Source organism: Myxocyprinus asiaticus, chromosome 6, assembly GCF_019703515.2.
Source record: "Myxocyprinus asiaticus isolate MX2 ecotype Aquarium Trade chromosome 6, UBuf_Myxa_2, whole genome shotgun sequence".
NCBI lineage: Eukaryota > Metazoa > Chordata > Actinopteri > Cypriniformes > Catostomidae > Myxocyprinus > Myxocyprinus asiaticus.
Window position 1 is genome coordinate 18,563,390 of NC_059349.1, and position 23,233 is coordinate 18,586,622.

Below are 23,233 nucleotides of genomic sequence, written 5' to 3' on the forward strand. Positions count from 1 at the left end.
TAATTGTTTCTGTATCCATACAATTATTTTTATTTTTTTTTAATTGTAATAAGATTATACTGTACGGGGAAATCTCCCTTTTTTATCGTGCTTTTCAATAAATTTAAATAAACATCTGGCTATAGCATTTTATTACAATACAATCCTTTCCTTTAGTGTATTACAGTATTACATAAGAATTTTGCTAGATATCACAAAAATAATGTGTATTACAGATAGAAAAACAGCTAGGACGTTTTACTATTTTATCAGTAGCCTATAATCACCAAACATCAGTTTGATGAGAGGAAGCACTCCATTCATTCTCAGTTACATGACCACATCAAGATCAGGCAGCTGAGGAAATATCACGTCATAGTACAGCTGATCTCTAGCTTGGAATTCTTTCAGAATTACAACATTATCTTCTAAGAAGTGTTAAGGAGTTCAGTGTACTGCTCTATTGTAGTAATATTCTCTATATGGTTGTCTATTCTCAACAGTCTTAATAATGTGACAGCTTCCAGGACTAGGTGAATTCTTCATGTGCTCTTCATTGCTCAGCAGGAGAAACGTTTCCCTCATCCTCATCCTCAATCGTTCCTTTTAAATAGGAGCGCTTAAACTCTTCAAACACCATTTCATCCTCCAGTTCACTACACACAGCCAAACAGTCAAATAAAAAGACAAAATAGACACACAGACAGACAACGGAGACAAAGACGTGACAAAAGTATGTTTGAGACTTGCAAAAATAATACAAAAATGAGCTCTTTGGTATAAAATAAGGTATGAGATATAAAAATGAGGTGTTAAAGGTGCACTCAATAATATTCTCATTAAAAAAGTGTAACCCTTTAAAAATATGAGGTTGATTCTTAGTGAACTATTAAAAATATGACTGACCTTTCTTTCACTTCAAGAAGCATCAAAGGGAGAGAACATATCTTTAAAAGAGTTGCATATACTGTACATATTTATATACTAGTGTATAAGAAAATATTTATGAGAGAGAGAGAAGAACACACGCAAGGACACTCATGCACGCTCATATATTATACCTGCATCAGGCTTCGGGTGCATAAGCTGAAATGGAAGCTCCACCCCAACCTCACTGATATATAAAACAAAGTACATACATAAATTAATATGACTCCAATATTTCGAAGGATAATTCACTCAAATATTTAATATCTGTCATAATTAACTCCATAAAGATGCAATGAAGGTGAATGGTGACTAAGGCTAACATTCTGCCTAATATATCCTTTTGTTTTAACCAGAAGATTGGGACTGTCCATTTAAAGAAAAAAAAAAAAAATCAAGTTTACCTGGATCCCATAATCCTATAAAGGAAAAGAACAGAAAACACTAAGATTACACACTCCAGACACAATACATACTAAGCATATGTGGATTTGTGGTATATATTATGTAGTGTTGTAGGATACTAACCCCCCAACAATCAGTTTCACAACGATTCTGTAAGACACCAGGATCCCCAGAACCTCTTTCAGCACACCCTCTTTGATGCTGCAACACAGCATTAAAACATTGTAACATGTAACTATAAAGCCAGGTGAACAATACTTCCTTAAATATTTGTTCTTAAAGGTACAAAATGGAATTCTGGGCTCTCTATCGACATCTGTGGTTGAAACATAAAATTGCATGTTTTTTGTTTGTTTTTTTACATCAGTTGTGCTCCGATGTTGTGTCGAAGTCTGTTCCCCCTATGTTTAATGTTTAATAGCAATATGGGGAACACTAACCGGGGAAACATAGGGGGTTGTGTCGAAGTCTGTTCCCCCTATGTTTCCCCTTTGCCGAAGTCTATTCCCCCTATGTTTAATGTTTAACGGTGCTATGGGGAACACTAACCGAGGAAACATAGGGGGAACAGACTTCGACACAACACCGGCACTGCTCTTAAGCACGGATAAATCTGATGGATTCCACATAGTAAAAAGAAAGTTCTAGAAGACTTGTATCTGAAAAACATGTCGTCTGAGCAAGTAAGTCACACATCTGCCACCCTAGTAGCCAAACCTTTTCTTTATTTAGGGACGTGATGTAAACATGCAAGGATGAATGACGGAAACCTGATATTTCCTGCCAAATCGAACCCAACAGCTCTGAATGTAAAATCATTATTGTAGGCTTACCGTAGTGACCCGGGATAAGGCACTCTGATAGCACACATACATCACCCAGATGTCTGTTTTGTGTTTTTTACATTTAGAAGACACACTATATGGCCAAAAGTTTGTGGACACCATATGTGCTTGATGAGCATTTTATTTCAAAACCTTAAGCATCAATTTCCCCCTTTGCTGTGATAACAGCTTCCACTCTTTTGGGAAGGCTTTCCACTATACTGTATGTAGTAACATGGCTGCAGGGATTTGCTCTCATTCAGACTCAAGGCTATCAGTGACGTCAGGAACTGATGTTGGTCGATGGGGTCTGACTTACAGTTGCTGTTCCAGTTCACCCCAAAAGTGATCAGTGGTGTTCAGGTCTGGGCTTTGTGCAGGCCAGTCAATTTCTTCCACGCCAGACACAGTAAACCTTTTCTTTATGGACCTCACTTTGTTCACAGGGGCACTGTCATGCTGGAACAGAAAGGGGCTATCCCCAAACAGTTGCCACAAATTTGGAAGCACACAAAGCCCAAGCCATTACATAAAGAAACATTAAGATTTTTCTTTACTGGATTTAATGGAGTAACCAAATTCGTTAATTGGAAGGGGGTATCCACAAACTTTTGGCTATATAGTGTATTCTTTAGATTGTTAGCTGCATCTGCAATTCGTCTATAAGACATTTGCTCTCTGATGTCAATAAGACATTCAGCAAATGTCTTTGAGACGTTTATGATTCCCAGATAGCACACATACATCTCCGAGATGTGTGTTTTAGATGTTTTCATCTGGAAAGCATCACTATCCAATTAACATCTGATAGACATCTTAAAAAGATCAGATTTACAGACATTCTAAATAATAAACTTCTCAAAGAAATCTGCTGAAAGTCCTATTGATATCTGAAACATACTTATTGACATACTTCTCATAGACATATTGCAGATGAGCAAACAAAGTAAAAAATACAACTTGCAGATGTAATCACGCACATCCAATAGACGTCTGGGGGATGTACATGTGCTATCAGAGTTATAATGTTTGCAAATCTGATCGTTTTAAGATGTTTAGCAAATGTTAATTATAATGCTATGCATTCCAGATGAAAAGATCTAAAACAAACATCTCAGAGATGTACGTGTGCTATCTGGGCAAGAACGCGGTTTTGAACAGATTTTATATGTACTGGCTCAATAGTGGTATTTTGTTAATTTCTAACGAACAATTTAATGAGAAAATCTCCAAAGTGTACCTTTAAATACTTCCAGATTGCTGTAATTGCTGCTAATGTTTTGCATGAACACTTACATGCTTGAAGAGGCTAGATTGGTGTCTTCATGCTTCAGTTTTCCATCCAGTGCAATGCCCCGCATCTCTCTGTTATTGGTCAGTAGGGGAAGCAAAGAATAGACTTTGTCCAGTTTTGCACCAGAGTCAACAGAATCCCTGAATCAAAAGGCAATTTTTAATAAGATAAACTAAGAGTTTTATTATTTTATAGGATTATATCTAAATACCTAACTTAAACTATTACCCGGAGTCCTCAGTTGCCACTGCTTTCATGTAACTGTCACTGGAGTACAGCACCACATTGGCAATTTGTTCAGCTGCAAATCAGATAATCACAAATGCATCAGTATGCTTGAAGTATGAATGACTGTGTATATACAAAGAATTCCATTTGTAAATGTGTTCATCAGATCTGCTCTCACCAGAAAGAATGATGTTCCTCACATTTTTGTTGGAATCATTTCTGATTTTGACCCGTACATTGAGAGGTTCCCCATGATAGTATGTCTACAAGAGAGAAAATTGTGACTGATCCAAAATATTCAATATAAACTCCACACTAATTCACTTTATTATGACAATTGCATGTTGCAATAACCCAGATAGCACACGTACATCACCCAGCCGTCTATTTGATGTGTGTGTTACATCTGGAGAATGTATTTTTTTCATTGTTTGCTCATTTGCAATGTCTATAAGACATTTCCTCTCGGATGTCAATAAGACATTCAGCAGATGTCTTTGAGACTTTTATGATTTAGAATGTTAGTAAATCTGATCTTTTTAAGATGTTTAGCAGATGTTAATTAGATTGTGATGTTTTCCAGATGAAACACTCTTAAACGGATATCTCAGAGATGTATGTGTGCTATCTGGGGAAAAAAAAGTGACCCACCTGCTTCTCTAAGCTTGCCTCCAAATGCAGTGGTTTGTCAGACATGAGAAAGTCACGAGTGGTCTCCACACAAGGTGCTGGTCCTGGCTTCTCTGGAGCATACTGGACCTTACGAATCATCAAACGCACTGAGCTCCTGATATACAGGGAAAAGAAACAGGGCATTGTTGGGAACATACAGGTTTGTGATAGTATACAGGCAGATCATGGAGGTCAAAAGTGACTGGTTTGGATGCAGTTGTATTATCACCTGTATAGAGGTTAGGAAACAAGACGTCTAAGATGGACTTACCGTTTGCGAACTTTGGCGTCCTGGCTCTCCGCACAGAAGGCCTTCACCTCAAACTCAACAGCACAATGCTGTGAAATTTTTTTTATAATGTTACACAGGAGCCATATATAACATAAATGCAACGGAAATATGTAATTTAGCTAATGCTAATATCTGATGCTATTTTAGCATTATTACATTACTTTAAAGGGATAGTTCACCCAAAAATGAAAATTCTCTCATCATATACTCACCCTCATTCCATCCCATATTCTTTCGTCTACAGAACACAGATAACACACCTATCATATTGCTTCTAAATAAAAAGATCATATGGAGTCATATGGATTACTTTTATGCTGCCTTTATGTGATTTTTGGAACTTCTAAGGTCTGGTCACCATTCACTTGCAATGTTTGGACCTACAGAGCTGAAAGATTCTTCTAAAAATCTTCATTTGTGTTCTGCAGATGAAAAAAAAAACCTGTGATGGCATGAGGGTGAGTAAATGATTAGAGAATTTAAATTTTTTGAGTGAACTATCCCTTTAACTATCTCAAGAATGATATGATGTTGATATGTTTACCTTTCCAACATCGGTTAGGGCTGGCTGCAGTCCTACTGAGCAAGGCAAGTTATCTGGGAACTAATTAACAGAATTGAGAAACATCCTATATTAGATCATCAAACAGACCAAAAAAAAAAAAAAAAAAAATGAGTTTGTCATTATCAAGGTACAAAATTAATTAATCCTCAAGGATCAGTGCTTGGACCCCTCCTCTTCCCGATGTACACAACATCACTTGGACCGGTCATTGAGGCACATGGCTTTTCCTACCACTGCTATGCAGATGATACGCAGCTCTACCTGTCGTTCCGGCCTGATGACCCTACTGTCTCAGCTTGTATCTCTGCCTGCCTCTCGGACATTTCGGCCTGGATGAAGGAACGACAATTTCAGCTCAGCCTTGCCAAGACAGAACTCCTCGTGATCCCAGCCAACCCATCTGTTGACCACAACCTCACTATTCATCTTGGTTCAACTACACTAACACCAACCAGAACAGCCTGGAACCTGGGAGTGGTGGAAGATGACCATCTTAATTTTACTGGCCACATCTCATCAACCGCACAGTCTTGCAGATTCATGCTCTATAACATTAGGAAAATCAGACCTTTTCTGTCTGAATATGTTGCACAGCTCCTGGTCCAAGCTCTGGTCATTTCAAGACTGGACTACTGTAATGCTTTGTTGGCTGGCCTTCCAGATAACACAATTAAGCCACTGCAGATGGTCCAGAATGCAACAGCACATCTGGTCTTCAATCAGCCATAAAGGGCTCATATCACCCCACTCTTGATTTCACTCCACTGGCTACCTGTAGCCGCCCGCATCAAATTCAAGGCTTTGACTCTGGCTTTCAGGACAGCCAATGGAACTGCACCCTCTTACTTCAATTCACTTCTCCAGGTCTATAATCCAACTCGCTCTCTGCGGTCTATGAATGAGAGGCACCTGGTTGTCCCATCACAAAGAGGCTCAAAGTCTATTCCATGATTGTTCACTTTCTCTGTTCCACTGTGGTGGAATGAGCTTTCAACCTTCACACGATCTGCTGATACCACCTCAACATTCAAGAACCATCTGAAAACACATCTGTTCAGCGAGCACTTAACCAGTCAACACAAATTGCACTTATTACTGCACTTAACCTGCACTTAACGTACAAAAATAAATAAATAAATAAATAAAATTAATTTCTTCTGTGCTAGCAACTCCAGCCACTGTGAGAACTTGGCAGTCCTATACTACAGATGTTGTAAACTTTGTATGCTTGCTATGTGTCTCATTTGTAAGTCGCTTTGGATAAAAGCGTCTGTTAAATGACTAAATGTAAATATAAATTAAAACACGAACATACTCACTTCAAAGAAAAATGGGTAGGCATTGTGACCCAGCTTGCGCAGTAGTTTATCCTGCACTCTGGTGAGAATGCCCTGATCTTTGTCTTGCAGAGGTGGGTAGATCTGCCTTGTGGACAGGTAGATTTCCCTCTTGAACGCGATTCCCAACACGTCCATGTCATCGCGTCCATACCGAAACGTGCAGGATAAGGTGACATACGCTAGAGGGCAACAGAAACACAAAGTGAGATCTCATTGTAATACAGTTGTGATTCATAGACTCCATTTTGTAAAGTAAATTCTGAATGAATTGGTCACCTTTCTTCCCTTTCAGCTGTTCAGGGTCGACCAGAAGGACGCCATCTGATACCAGAGAGGGAAAAACACGATTAAATTAACAGAAATAAATAAAAGAAGTTTATAAAGTGATTTTCTCACGTACCCACTGGATCCACAGAGTCAACACGGTCAACAAAGTCTCTCTTCCCCAGGTACACACCCACCTGATAAAATAAAAATAAAAGTTACTTCATCTTTGGATAACACTTTACAGTAAGGTTGTATTCGTTCTACATTAGTTTACATGAACAAACAATAAGTACTTCTGCCAGTACGGCCGGCCCCCAATCGTTCTAATCAGCTGAGGAGAGGGATAACACCGAGCCGGATGCGGCAGTCCGAGAGAGAGAGCCACACACAGCTGCCGTGTGTGTTTACGTTTGTGTCTTAAGTTTTCATTAAACATTATTTTGTCTGTTCAGCCGGTTCCAGCCTCCTCCTTGCCCATTTTAACCTTGTTAAAAGCACTTACTACTCTTAGTTTATGTTAATTTCAGCATATACAATTTTAAATGAAAAGTTATATGTGAACATCAGTTAATGCAATATGATCTAACATGAACTACTAATGAACACTAATGTTCTCATAAATTAACATTAACCAATATGAATAAATGCTGTAAAAAGATTGTTCAATGTTAGTTTGTGATATCTAATGCATTACTATTGTTAAGAAATAGAACCTTATTGTAAATTGTTTCCCTTGATTGTTCAGATAACATCACAACACATTCTTTACACTGAATATCTATTAAATATAACATTTAATTATAAGCTAAATGAATGCAGCAGCAAAGCTTCCAGCATTTTAAAGAAGATACTGACTAAAATTGGATATACACTACCGGTCAAAAGTTTTGAAACACTTGACTGAAATGTTTCTCATGATCTTAAAAATATTTTGATCTGAAGGCGTATGCTTAAATGTTTGAAATTAGTTTTGTAGACAAAAATATAATTGTGCCACCATGTTAATTTATTTCATTATAAAACTAAAATTGTATAAAAAATAAAATAAAAAAGTTTTTGAAATTGATGACTTGGACCAAATAATAAAGAAAAGCAGCCAATAAGTGCCCAACATAGATGGGAACTCCTTCAATACTGTTTAAAAAGCATCCCAGGGTGATACCTCAAGAAGTTGGTTGAGAAAATGTCAAGAGTACATGTCTGCAAATTCTAAGCAAAGGGTGAATACTTTGAAGATGCTAAAATATAACACAGTTTTGATTTATTTTGGATTTTGTTTAGTCACAACATAATTCCCATAGTTCCATTTATGTTATTCCATAGTTTTGATGACTTTACTATTATTCTAAAATGTATATATATATATATATATATATATATATATATATATTTTTTTTTTACATTTTAGAATAATAGTATATATATATATATTTATAATATAGAATGAGTAAGTGTTTCAAAACTTTTGACCGGTAGTGTATATAATAAAGAATGTAATAAAAAAGTAATAAAAAACTTTTGACCAGTAGTGTAACTTTACACAGAAAGCAAACAAAATAGTAAGCAAATTTTATTACACTAAAGTCATGTTAACACACATATTGTTTATGTCTTGTGGTTATACTTTTGAAACAGTTAATATTTTAATGTTTATGGATTGGCCACATTCACTTCCATTGTAAACTGTAACTTAGATTTTAGCTTTTCTTAAAGAAAAGGAGGGGAAAATCTAAATAAATGTTTATGGTAATCAAAATTACACCACAAATGCCACCGATTTAGCTGAACTTGTATTGAACCTGGAATATTCCTTTAAATTAATAATGCTTAAGCTTTACAAAACTCAACCTACCGACTTGTCCTTGGATATTTTCTTGAAGATGATATGTTTTGGGCTCATTGTTGGTTAAAGTCTTGAACAGAATGGGAAAAAATTAATCTGCTTAGGTTAATACCCAGCCATTATGTATTATAAACCATCCTGCAACAATCACAGCATGTCAGTCACTGGCTTTTACTGTAAAACAAAAACGCTATAGGCTAATTTACAATATTGTTCCTCATATATCAAGTAAATGTGATGGCTGAATCCAGACTTTCCAATATTACAACACATAAATTAATGTTAACACTTTAAAATTAACATCCCTCATGCCAAAAAACAGCAACAGCAAGCCCACTAAGTTCTATATTCAATATGAAATTCATACCTTAATAGTGATGATTCAACTTATTTGTGAGATCTGAGACTGGAGACACACACAGAAAGACCAGACCTGTAGAGAGGAGCTGCTATTTGTACCCAGGATGTCAGGAGGTCTTGCCCAACTAATCAGGTCAGCTACAATCCCTTTCGCCCATTTTCCAGCCTGTCCCAAAATACAGACAAAGACAGACACATACCAAGCTGCGTTTCCTGCAGGTACTGAACCTGCCTGAGCGGATTGTGTTGGTTCCCCTTGGTCAGCACTGGGAGAGATTACTAAGCACTGACCCTTTGGGCACGATGAGTCATGCTTCTTTTGTCAGACCCAAGTCACATACTGAGAACTGTGGTGAGCTTTGTATGTAAACAGCTCAAGTTGGATGAAGATTTCAGACAAATCATGTTGTTTATGAAAACAGTTTAAGATACATCAGACAAACAAGCAGATAGAGATGGAAGCCTTGTATGTTTATTGGGCCAGAAATATGGGCATTTGTGGCAAACTTAGAATTAAAAAGAGATAAAAAAATAAATAAATACATTTGCATTTATTGGTTGATTAAAATAAACATTCAGCAAACAATAAAAATAAAACACATACAGTAGGGAAGTGAAGAGAAAGCTAAGTGATATAAAACATTCTCTATTGGGCAGCAATGTTTATAATTTAAAGGCATAACACATACTTTAAGGCATGAATAGGTAGATGGATACAGGGACCCTTGAATTCATACATAGGGATTTAATCAAAGGAATAGACACCTAGAGGTACTAATCATTGATAGTGCCTCAGTTATAATCCCAGCCTGTCAGTGTCAGCAGTGTAAGACCCTAAGAAGCTGATGAAAGATTACCTTTACAAGAGAGATGAAGTAATTGTTACCTAACTCAGGATTATATCCAGCCACGGTCATTGTGCACATACGCTCATAACTTGTGTTTGCAGATGAACCTTTAACACGTTTAAGTGTTCATCCTACAGTAGCATGCAAATGACAAAAAATTAGATGTCAGTGCATTTGTGCACATTCTTGTATGAATGAACTATCTCCCAAATGTAGTAGTGTTCAATTTGTGTAAAAATGCTTCTATTTTTCGTTTTTTTTTTTTTTTCCCATTACAAATTATATAACCAGCATTACAATCTGAATGAAAAGTTGAATTGAAAAATTTACATGAATTTCAGAATTTCTTAGTATTTGGTTTGTCACTCTTTTGCTTTAAATATACAGCATGCACTTGAGCTAGCATGCATTTCACAAGTTTATGCAAAACCCAACGATAAATAGATGTTATCCAACATGATCGTAGAATATTCCAAAGAGGATCTTGTATGCTTCAATAACAGCAAAGAAATCCAGCCTTTCGTACAAAAAGTTAACATGGTCACAGATTTGCTTTCTTTGATTCCATTTGTGATTTTGATTATTTTTGCTGCATTTACCATGGTACCTCAATACACTATAAATTAATTTGGTTTTATTAATTTTGAAAAGTGCAAAATTAAATTGCTTATTTGCTGTGGAGATGTGGCAGTTGTATCTTTTAATGTTCATTCTTTGTCACAGTAACACAGCATTTACATTTTTCTCTCTGAGGTAAATGCTTCTTACATTCAAATGTGCTACTGACCATTAAAAGCAGCAGAGCTACAGTATACTGACTATAATATCTAGCAGAAGAAATAGAATCCATAAATGGACTGTTAAGTGGATATGTGATTCAGAAAGTCCATTGTGGCATGGTAACTGGTAACAATTGTCCATGTATTTTCATTACTGTTGACTTTGAACTCGTCATGTTTTCCAGAAATCAGACTTCTGACAGTTTTCTGTTATAAATTTTATTCCCATTTTATTTCACATTCCATTATCCCTGTATAATAGACATTATTGGTAGATTAGTCTCTTGTGGACCCACGTACAGTATGTCATTGTCTATACATAAAATAAAGAAAAAGCCTCAACATTCTAAACCACTATGGCAAAACAGTTACATGCACACCTACTGTAGATATACAGAACTGATTTTATTCCAAATATTCAGTATTCCATGATAATTGCATTCAAGTGATTTTACATTCATCATTAACACAATAGTCCAAAAACAAAAAAGTAGCAAAAACATAAAGGTAGGAGAGTAAAACAAACATCAACGTAACAACAGTTCAGCCCTGTTAATGTGGATGACCCTGGGAACTCAAACATAGGCTCTTGCAGTATCTGGGTTAGATACAGGAGCTGCTGTATAGATCGTTGCAGGCTTACCACTTGGATAGTATGCCCTGTTAAAAAGATATGAGACAAAAATAACAAAGACAAACATCATTATAGTTCAAAAATAAGTAGCCAAGCAACACGATCACACGAGAAATGTGCCATATTCCGGACGATTGAAGTCACTTGATCTTCGGCTAGAGATATGACATTGGCACAGAAGTATGAGGGAGAACGCTATTTTGGTCTCACTACTGTTTTGGTAAGGTTTAGATTAAGGTTTGGATTAAGACTATATTGATGTAATTACTACTCAAATGTTTCCGAAAAACAGACGCAATGTGCCTTTTATGTCGAATCCTTTCAAAGAAGTAAGTGTAAGAACGCTGTTTTGTTCTCAGTAGTAGTTCCAGCTTCGGCCATTGGGGGAAAGTGTAGACCGGTTTTAAGAGGACAAAACTATGGAGATAAAACAGTATCAAAACATCTCACAAATTCACATGACAATTGACAAATGCATGCAACAGATCCACATATCTGCTCAATTCACAAATGCACGCATCAGAATGCACAAATATAAGCTCACAGTACAGTCCACAAATGCATACATAAATGCAGAGACTTTTTCCATTGATATTCTGCCTCGAGGATGTCTGTGAATGTGCTTTTGCATTTTTGGATAGTTTTGTAACTCTTGTTCCATGGCTTTAATTCACAAATATGAGCAAGCTGATCTGGATGGTCTTCAACATTCCTTTGATGCTAAATGATGACATAACATGAGTTCCAGGAGATGTTTATCGGCTTTAAAAGCAGAATCCTCCATTTTCTGCATTAAATTATGAGGACATTTTTTAACTCACTGAAGACAATGGTACTCTACATAATACTTCTGTTGAAATCTATGAATACAAATTATTTGTATTTGAGATATAAGTAGAAAATCTCTATAAAATAATAATTGAAATATCCATATTTAGTAATGACAAATGACTGTTTCAGCAACTTTCAAAACAATTAACTAGTGAATAATAATTATAAATTGAACAAAAAACCAATGTTTCACCTTGTATGATTTCTTTTTATGTTTGCTGGATATGCAACAGCAGTGTCTGTAGAACAGTCTAACCTGCAGTTGTAATTTGTCCAAGGAAATGAATAATAATTACCCAGACAACATGAATTTTTAAACTTATGATGGATATTTGTGATAACTATTAAATTATTTATTAATTCATTTAAATATCTAAAAAATCCTTAGGAAGATGTTTCAAACAGTGCCAGGTAGACCGTGCTGTTTATAGTCTATCTCAGAAAAGAAAAAGAAATATAGTACAGTATACAAATAGTTTGTTCAGATGTTTATTATAGTATATATATATATATATATATATATATATATATATATATATATATATATATATATATATAATTTCAGGATGTTTTGAAATTAAAAGAAAGCAAAGAATTTACCAAACTCGCCCACACTCCATCCCTCTTTGACAGTCCAGCCTGATGTCTCTGGTCTAAGCTAACAGCAGGTGGCAGTAATGAGCAATTTTAATTTGTGATCCGGTGTTAAAAAGGAAGAAGAAGAAGACCGATACATATACATTTGAGATTAGTTTGCTCATATTTGTGAATTAAGCCATGGAACAAGAGTCTCAAAACAATCTACAAATGTAAAATCACGTTCACTGACATCCTCGAGGCAGAATACCAATGGAAAAAGTCTCAGCATTTCTGTATGCATTAGTGGAATGTACTGTGAGCAAAGAAATCATTGTATAGCTTATGTTTGTGCATTATGATGCGAGCATTTGTGAATTTACCAGATGTGTGGATCTGATGCGTGTGTGGATCTGTTGCGTGGTGGATTGAGCATGCATTTTGATTTGTTGCATGCATTTGTGGATTGCCGTATGCGTGTGTAGATCTGTTGTATGCATTTGTGGATTGTTGTGTGCATGGATTGTTGTGTGTGTGTTGATATGTTGCATACATTTGTGAATTGAGCAGATGAGTGGATCTGTTGTGTGCATTTATGGATTGAGTGCACATGTGGATCTGTTAAGAGCATCTGTGAATTGCTGTGTGCATGTGTGGATCTGTTGCGTGCTTTGGTGGATTGAGCGTGCATGTTGATTTGTTGCATGCATTTGTGGATAGCCTTGTGGGTGTGAATCTGTTACATGCATTTGTAGATTGTCGTATGTGTGTGTGGATCTGTTGCGTGCATTTGTGGATTGTTGTGTGTGTGTTGATATGTTGCATACATTTGTGAATTAAGCAGATGAGTGGATCTGTTGCATGCATTTATGGATTGAGTGCAAATGTGGATCTGTTAAGAGCATTTGTGAATTGCTGTGTGCAAGTGTGGATCTTTTGCGTGCATTTGTGGATAGCCTTGTGCATGTGTGGATCTGCTGGATGCATTTGTGTACTGTTGCATGCATTTGTGGTTTGTCGTGTGCATATGTGTATCTGTTGTGCGGATTTGTGAAATGTCGTGTGCATTTTTTGATACTGTTTTATCTCCTTACAAAACAATCAACCTGCTGTCTGCGATTTTCCAGTGAGATCAGTCTGATTTTAAAGTGTTAAAGGTGCTCTCAGTAATTGTTTCCTCCATTTAAAAAGTTTTACTTTTAAATAAATTTATTGTAATTTTGAAACATGTATAAAATCATATGCACTCACATGAGATGAAGACTCCAGTCATATCAGTAACCTTAAAAAAGCTGTTTTAATCTACATGGAGAGGGTCTCCCCATGGGGGCTGGCATTTTAGAATCACATGACCAGTCAAATACTTCTCGCTTAATCTTAGTAACCGCCCTGCTATTAGACACTTTCACTCAGGAATTAAATTAATCCCAGCTGACTGTGAATTGTGAATTTCTACAATGGCATCAACAACTGAAAACTATTGCATTTGAATAATGCTGCATCCACACCGCTAAGTGTCAGTTTAAGTCCAAGATGACATATTCATTACTGAGTGCACCTTTAAGCTTAGATGTGAGAAAAAGAAGATAGAAAATGTCTTAAATGTGAAGTTTACCCTTTAGGTTTTGCTTTAGAGATTCTTTTAAAGGCACTGCACAGGAATGAGCCACCCAGTATAGACAGTACTGCACCAGCCCAACCTATATAGAGACCAGAACCCAGCTCAAACCTGCAAACACAGATGGAAGGTTAGTTATGCATGTGTGTCTGTAAGTGCATTGAGAATGTGTGTGTAAGTCTTCTCACTTGATGCCACCAAAGAATGGGTTATGGAATTCTTGAATCACCCGTGCAGCATACCAAGATGTGGCCACCATAGTGCAAAGACCTTTGAAAAATAAAATTCTCTCAATAATTATATAATTAACGAGATGCTCAATGGGATGAAACTAAAGCATGTACATAATTAAGGGATAGGTAATAAAAAATTTTTTTTACAACAATTTGTGTTACAAAAGAAAGAAAGTAATGTAGGTTTGAACAACATGTGGGGGAACAAATGATAACAGAAAAATTCCTTTAATGGTTCAAATTACTTTGTGACTGTGAAGAATTTAAGTGCATATACTGTTTATGGACACATATAGTTCATAATGCTGTTAGTGGTTACCTGCAAGGATGAATAGAATGCCACCACTCACTGCAAGCTTGCCTTTTGACTCATCTTTTGCTGCTCCAATCTTAATGCACTTCAGCCCCATGGTAGATACAATTATAGAGACCAGGCCAAAGATTAGGGCAATGATCATTAATGCTCTGCATGCCTGAATATGACCTGAAAATAAGAACAGTTTCTGAGTTTATTCTTTGATGCATAGATTAAAATAAGGAAACATAAGCATAGTTAAGCAAAAATGTGTAGTTACTGTGTTTTGCCTTTGTAGGGCAGTGTGCAGGTTTACTTTTACAAAACATAGACCATTATCATATCTTCATGAGTGTTTTTTGGTGAATAGTTTTCTGAAAAAATGAACAATCTGTAGGCCTATACAAACAGTTATTTCAGCAGCCAAGCGAAATTTAAATGATTATATGAATTCAAGAAATGATTTCTCATAAACTATTATAGAGGCCTTTGTTATGAACCGTGTTGGGTGTATCCGATTACAAACTATATGATAAGGAAATATAGACATTTTGAGTTTGAGCAGAAAACCAAAAACTTTTCTAGGAAAAGTGATTTAGACAGTAACTTAAAAGTAAAATAATTAGTAATCTGATTACATTTTACAGAAGTAATTATTCATTTGTAGTGGATTACTCATTACTCAACTTACCCAGCACTGGTTATGATAAGTTATTTTTTATTTATAATGTATATGTTTATTATTCAAGAGTCAGTTCTGGAAAAAAACGACATATAGAGAAAAGTGGGCGTAGGCACTTTTCCATATTGTTATCTGATGACTACAACACAAAATGGCTGCCAGAGATTGAGGTCATAAAGAAACCATTTTACCAAGTTCTGGGTCCGAGTATAGTTCCCCATAAATCAAATGTGAGTTTCTAGAATGGTCCATTACATGATCATGTTTGATCTGAAATAATCACACTAAAAACTGTAACATGCCAGTGAGTTTTTCAACAAGCCCAGTAACGTAGTTTCAGTAAATTGGCGCCTACCTGGCAAGGCCAGCATGGTTTGAAAGTCTCGACAGTCCGCCACTCCAGTGCTGCTCTCGGCACATGAATGCCACAGATTCTCATACTGACGGTTCGAAATGATCACGTTCCCTGAATTACTAGATATCTTCCAGTAGTCGTTAGCCAGAGAGATGCCAGTGACCAGCCAGCTGGCCACACACATGAAGAATCCAGTCACCTCTAATGCGGTCGACATTGTCTCCCCAAACTTCTCACACAAATTGTATGAAAATCACAAGACCAAAAACAAAAACTTTTAATTATACTTTGCTAGAAAGCTGTGCTGGAATCCAAACCCAAAGAGTACACAGCTCATTCAACAATGAAGCGTTCGTAGTGTAGTCCTCTCCCTGCCCCTGATACCTGAGTTTGAATTGTCCTTCAGTTAAGCAACAGGACTTCAACCTTTCCAGAGAGTCATAAAGCCAAAGCCGCACCCAAAAACCCACTCAGCTCGTGATGACGATGATATTGATAATGGGTGTGTAAGTTTTGTGGAGCCAGAGAGACACATTTAATCTGATGACACGATTACCATGTTTGGTTATCACTGATGACTGATTTCTGAGGGCCTTGCTTATTTTTTGCTCTTCCTGTTATAATGAAACTCATGTTGAAGATATTGTCAAGTCTTGTGTAGTGCTTTTCACAATACAAATTGATTCAAAGAAGCTTTACAGATAATTGTGCCTTAATGCAGCCAATTATCTAGCCAGATTCAACCGTGGTGAGGAAAAAAAAAAACAAAACATAAGATGTTTAGGTAGTGGAGGGGAAAAAATATCTTGGGAAGAAACAGACTCAGCTGTTTATATGCCAAGTATTATCTAGTTACATAGTGTGTAATAGCCATGTCTTCACTGAATAAATTCTTACAGGTTTTAATATGCTTTGAAAACAGAGCCAACAAGAAATTGAGATTGTGTGATTGGCAGTCTTATTCACCAAATCAGTGGACAATTCTAGAAAAGTGGCTAAAACGATAGCATTGGCACCAGTGGTGTGCGCATTTAGATTTTCATTCCCAAATGTAAAGGTGCCTATGGGTAAATTTAATAATATAAAATAAAATAATTAACTAAAACAAAATTTAAATATCTTTATAATCTCACAATAACAGTAGTGATTTGTCAGTATGATGAGATTTCCTTGTAAATTGCAGAAGCATTACAGAAAATCAGGCAGAGATGCCTTTAACAGTGCGCGCTACAGCAGATCATAATATGTATTGTATTGTATGTATTGTACTGTAAGTTCATAAAAAAAAAAATAAAAAATAAATGCGGGGGTCATGTGATGCCATGCAAGAAGCAGATGTGTGAGCTACGAGCTCTGCACACTTTGCTAATTTTTAATTATTTTCATGTTATAATTTGGTGAAATTTGATACACCCAGTTACACATTTGCTCTTTGAGGCAAAACATGGCAAAGAAGTCAAAATCCTCGGCTCTGTAGACATTAAAAGACACTTACGTGTTCAGGATGAAAGCCCCGACAGGCCTACAGACTGGGGACTCGATTTGGATGGCGCGGCGGGAGAGGTGATCCAGCATCAGTTGTCCAGCATGTTGGTGATGTTGACGAAGGTTCTTGCTGACTTGGAGGATCTCGATGTAATACGTGGATCGATTACGGCGATGGAAATAAAATTCTCTGAGTTAGTTACAAGAGTGACTGATGTTGAGAGACGAATCGATTGTCTGGAGTCTTCGGAGAGGGAATCTGCCCGCGACCAAAGTTGATTTGGAACATCTCCTTGAAAAGCTTGAAGATCTTGAGGATAGAAGCCGCAGGAATAATGTTCGAATTGTTAGAATTCCTGAGCATGAAGATGGCAGAGATATGGTAAAATTCCTAGATGAGCTTTTCCCGAGTTTGCTCAACATAACAGGCCATAAACTGGAAATCGAGTGAGCTCACAGAGTCCCAGCTCACAGATTTGCTGAGGGAGATATGCCCCGATCAATCCTGGCCAGATTTCTGAGATCATCCGATAAAGATCTTGTGTTGCGCCAGGTGAGGAGCAAAGGGAAGCTTTCTTGGAAGAACCATGATATTTTCTTGTTCCCGGACTTTGCGAGTTCGACAAGAGAGAAACGCGATAGGTTCAAGGAATGTAAGAAACTCTTTCATCAGCGAAAGATCACTTTCCAAACTGAGAATAGAAACAAAGGACGGTCGCAAAGTATTTACATGTCCCAATCAGACAATGTATTTTATTGAATCAATGGGTGAGTAAACCATTGGGTGTTTCTCATGTGAGTGGGTCGACTCGCTGTACTTACTCTGGCTTTTGAGGAAGCTGGGTGTCATTTTGGTTTCTTTTTTCTTTTGCGTTGTCCCTGCCGAGCGGCTGGAGTTTGTTTTGTGAATAACACTTTTCCTTAAAGAAACTTTTGCATTGACGAAAGATTACATTTGCATTGAAGTTCCCGGCCAGTTTGAGAGTGGACACTACAGATGACCGCAAAATATCTACATGCTCACACAAAGGATGTCTTTTATAAAGTTGACGGATTGTGTAAGTCATGGGATATACTTTTATGCGGCCTCCGAGTGAATTGACTCGACCATCCGGGGAACCGGGATGCAGGTTTTGTTACTTTTTGTATTGGTTCCGCCTAGCGGCTGGAGCTTGTTCTATTGAATAACACTCCTTTGGAACAGCTGTGGATTAATCTGTTCGTTCTTCGTGCTTATTCCTCCTGCTGGCTGGAGTTTGTTTTGTTGAGTATTTTTACGGGACATTGGAATGATTACGTCATTCACTGAACATTCATTTGTCTATCCGAGGAATCTGAACGGTTTTATTTCAGCTGAAATTTGTTTTGTGGAAGATCACATCTTTGAGACAGTTCTGTGAATGAATCTACACGTTCTTTGTGTTCATTCTTCCTATTGGCTGGGGTTTATTTTACAAATTATGTTCTGTTATGTAATTTTGCCTAACAAATTTGTGAGGCAAAATTGACCAATCCGATGGCAAAGTTGTCGTGGGGGCTCGTGGGTGTTCATGGACCTTTTAAGTTTAGAGGGATTGTCGCCGGTTTGCACTTTTGTGCGCGGGGTTAATGTGCACGTTTTTCTTTTTTCTATTTGTTTTGTTTGGGGGGAAGTTTGGGGTTTGATTGTTTCACTAATGGGCAATGTGGTCTGTATAATGTTGTTTTTGACACACAATTTATTTTTTCTACTATATCAAAATGTCAAATGTTAATATGAGTGTACTATCTCTCTCCACATGGAATGTGAATGGGTTGGGGCACCCCATAAAAAGAAGGAAGGTTATTTCTTTTCTTAAACGTAAGAAATATGATATAGTGTTTCTTCAAGAAACACATCTTTCCCGGCAGGAAGCTGAAAAATTTGGGAAGATATGGGGTGGACATATTTTTTTTTAGTGCTGGCTCAAGTAAGAGCAAGGGAGTCATTATATTGATTAATAAACATCTACAATTCAAATGTCTCAAACAGATTAAAGATAAATTAGGGAGAGTCATTATTGTTTTAGCTGAAATTCAAGGTCAAAGGTTGATTTTGGCTAATATTTACGCACCTAACACTGATGATCAGGGCTTTTTTATAGATCTTGAAGGGATGCTGCAAACCGCTGGCACCCCTCATGATATAATATTGGGAGGAGACTTTAATCTTTTGATGGACTCAATCCTTGATCATAGTGAAGCAAAAGTGTGTAAGCCCCCTAGAGCAACATTGACGCATCACAGGATGTGTAAAAATCTTGGTCTTACAGATATTTGGAGATCTGGTTGGGACTATAAATTTTTTTCATCAGTCCATAAGATTTATTCTAGAATAGATTTTTTTTAAAAATCCAAATCCCTCATTTCATCTGTTGCTGATTGCTCAATTGGAAATATCTTAGTCTCAGATCACGCCCTGGTGAGTTTAGAGGTGTTGCCATATACAGAGAAAAAGAAAACATATAGTTGGCGCCTTAATGTGTCCCTTTTGCAAAATCCTGATTTCCAACAAATGTTAAAGACTGAAATCAATGTTTATATGGAGACCAACTGGTCCTCAGTATCCTCTGTGGGCGTGGCTTGGGAGGCACTTAAGGCGGTTCTTAGGGGTCGGATCATACAGTATGCCTCACTCACCAAAAAATCCAAAGCACAAGCACTTGTGGAGTTGGAAGGAAATATTAAAAGTGCCGAGGCAGAGCTGAAGCGCCGTATGTCATCTGATGGCCTCAGAGAATTGACCCGATTGAAATATAGATATAAAACTATTTTGTCACGGAAAGTGGAGTTTTGGTTATTCAGGGCAAGACAGTCATACATTGAGTCAGGTGACAAAGCAGAAAAACTTTTGGCTAGATATATAAAGCAGAGAGAGTCTTTTTCTACCATTCCCTCTGTGAAATCTGCGGGTGGTGAAATATTTACCTCGGCCATTGATATTAATAATGCTTTTAAAGAATTCTACTTTGATCTCTATAGTTCCACGTCTTCCTCTACTGATGAAGATATTAGGAACATTGTGGAACAATTAGATCTTCCTAAACTGATGACTGAGCAAATAAATTCTCTTGATTCTGAGATAAACTTGGAGGAGCTTGATAAGGTAATTAAGGCCTTACCTACAGGCAAAGCTCCGGGGCCTGATGGCTTTTACTCTGAGTTTTTCAAATCTTATGCTACAGAACTGGCTCAACTTTTGTTAGAAATTTATATGGAATCATTAAAGAATGGAAAGCTTCCTCCAACCATGACGCAAGCCCGGATCAGACTGATTCTTAAAAAGGACAAAGATCCAAGCAAGTGTAAAAGTTACCGCCCAATTTCCCTGATCCAGTTAGATGTAAAAATTTTGTCAAAAATTCTGGCTAATCGATTAAGTAAAGTTATGACATCACTTATACATATAGATCAGGTGGGGTTTATTCAACACCATAGCTCTTCTGATAATATTAGGCGTCTCCTCAATATCATGTGGTCAGTAGCGAATGATCAATCTCCGGTCGCTGCCATCTCACTTGACGCCGAAAAGGCGTTTGATATGGTAGAATGGGATTATCTTTTTAAGATTTTGGAAATGTATGGGTTCGGGAGTACATTTATTGGTTGGATTAAGTTACTTTATAGACACCCTGTAGCAGCGGTACAAACAAATGGGTTAATTTCAGATTATTTTACTCTGGATAGGGGCACCCGACAGGGTTGCTCTCTTTCCCCATTATTGTTCTTGCCCTGGAACAATTAGCAGCCGCGATAAGAAAGGAGGATGATTTTCCAGGGGTGATTGCGGGAGATATGGCGCATAAGCTTCTGCTTTACACAGATGATATTTTATTATTCGTCTCCGACCCTACTCGATCTATGCCTTGCCTCCACAGAATTATTAACTCCTTTTCCAAGTTCAGGATACAAAATCAATTGGTCTAAATCTGAAGCTTTGGCTCTGACAGCATACTGTCCAGCAACGGCCTTCCAGCCGGGTGCCTTCGAGTGGCCCAATCAGGGAATTAAGTATTTGGGAATTTTATTCCCAGCAAATTTGTCTGATTTGATCCCTTAATAAAAAGGTTTTTGAATGATGTGGACAGGTGGGCTTCATTACACTTATCGATGATTGGGAAGGTTAATGTTATTAAAATTCCAAAATTCAACTACCTGCTACAGTCTCTCCCTGTAGATATCCCCCTCTCTTATTTCAAGAAATTTGATAGCATAATGAAGTCCTTCATTTGGAATGGTAAACATCCCAGGTTAAATTTCAATAAGTTACATAGGCCGATTGACAAAGGTGGGTTAGGCCTACCCAAGATTTTGTTTTATTATTATGCATTCGGTCTTAGACATTTGGCTCATTGGTCGCTTCCACCTGAGAGAGCCCCTCGCTGGTTTTGTATTGAAAAGGAAGTTCTTGCCTCTATCTCGCCACTACAAAGCCTTTCGATTAAACTATCCGGAGAGGTTAAATCACACCCCGTTATTTTGTATTTGCACTCGATATGGACAAAAGTGTCCAGAGTGTTTAATTCTGATATTTATTTAAACTTAGCCTCGAGCATATGGCTGAACCCTAAACTATGTATTAATAAGTCCCCTTTTTGTTGGTCAGATTGGATTGTGAGGGGGGTTAATACACTTAGTGACCTATATGAGAATGGAGTATTGAGACCTTTTGAAAATTTGGTTAAACATTTTGGCATTCCCAGATCTCAGTTTTATAAGTATTTACAGTCGCACCACTTACTCTGCACTGTTTGTGGGAGTGGCACGCACCCCCCAGTGTGGCAGATACTCTAGGAGTGGTGATTGCTTCTTTTGGAAAAGGTCATGAGGCATCAGTGTATTACTCCCTGCTAATTCAGAGTCTGGGGGACGGAACTTTGAATTCTCTCAAAAAATTATGGGCGAAATATCTAAACTTGACATTGGAGTAGGGGGTGTGGGCTAGGATCCTAAAAAAATGTCAAGTCTGCATCTAGAGATGCAAGGGTTCACCTTATGCAATTTAAGATTTTACATCGATTTTATTGGACCCCCTCCAGTTTGTATAGGCTTGGTCTTAAAGACACACCCACCTGCTGGTGATGTCAATCAGAGGTTGCAGACATAACTCATGTCTTTTGGGGGTGTGTTGAGATCCAGGAGTTCTGGTTGAAAGTTCAGAGTCTTATATGTGATGTATTGGGCACTCTGCTTTCACTTTGCCCCAGACTCTGTATTTTGGGCGATGGGGTGGTCATCGACGTTGAGAATCGGCACATAAAGAGTTGGGTCCTAACGAGCGTCATGATCGCTAGACAGGTTATTTTAAGGGGTTGGAGGTCAGTTGGAGTGCCCTAATTTCATGAGTGGTGCTCGGAGATGGGGAAGGCGACGTGCCTTTGAGGAAGTGATGTATAGAAGGCTGGGAAATCTGGGGTTATTTGATAGGAAATGGGGCAGATATTTGGCCTTTTTGGAAGGCTTTCGGGGAGGGGTAGTGGAGAGGGATCTCTAGTTTTAAATATGTGTGTGCAATTTGATTGTTTTTGAAAATATGCTTTTATTTTTATTTTTTTTTTTTTTTTTGTGTGCGTGTTTTTTTTATTTTTTATATTTATGACCACTGGGGTATGTTTGTGTCGGGTGGGGGTGTTTGGGGGGAAGGGTTTAATTGTACATAATTTGATTCCGCATTTTGTGTGATGTATATTTAATTTGTTGAATGGAATCAATAAAAATTGTTAATAACAAAAAAAAAATACAAAATAAAAAATAAATAAATGCTCGATTGCCAAAGGGTTCACATCCACTAGAAACTCCACAGACATTGAGAATCATTCACGTTGTATGAGATGACAGAGCAGCACTAATCTACTGTGAACCACACAGCACATGTAATATATA

The 23,233-nt window shown here is 37.3% G+C and overlaps 2 protein-coding genes across 2 annotated transcripts; both read right to left on the reverse strand.

Moving 5' to 3' along the window:
* Window positions 1-114: 114 nt before the first annotated feature.
* On the reverse strand, window positions 115-9,177 carry LOC127442821 (S-arrestin-like). The gene is made up of 16 exons (XM_051701032.1): window positions 9,004-9,177; window positions 8,646-8,706; window positions 6,927-6,987; window positions 6,803-6,847; window positions 6,506-6,705; window positions 5,166-5,225; window positions 4,601-4,668; window positions 4,309-4,444; window positions 3,836-3,920; window positions 3,658-3,730; window positions 3,432-3,569; window positions 1,435-1,512; window positions 1,311-1,325; window positions 1,041-1,093; window positions 886-895; window positions 115-635 (listed from the first exon to the last, which is right to left on the reverse strand). The coding sequence occupies exons 2-16, from the start codon at window positions 8,691-8,693 to the stop codon at window positions 533-535; spliced, it is 1,173 nt and encodes a 390-aa protein (XP_051556992.1). The 5' UTR covers window positions 8,694-8,706; window positions 9,004-9,177; the 3' UTR covers window positions 115-532.
* A 1,639-nt stretch (window positions 9,178-10,816) lies between these two features.
* Window positions 10,817-16,261, reverse strand: cldn15la (claudin 15-like a). Its single transcript, XM_051701027.1, has 5 exons — window positions 15,848-16,261; window positions 14,835-14,999; window positions 14,471-14,552; window positions 14,280-14,393; window positions 10,817-11,283 (listed from the first exon to the last, which is right to left on the reverse strand). Exons 1-5 carry the CDS (start codon window positions 16,062-16,064, stop codon window positions 11,199-11,201), a joined length of 663 nt encoding a protein of 220 aa, XP_051556987.1. The 5' UTR covers window positions 16,065-16,261; the 3' UTR covers window positions 10,817-11,198.
* Between the last annotated feature and the right edge of the window lie 6,972 nt (window positions 16,262-23,233).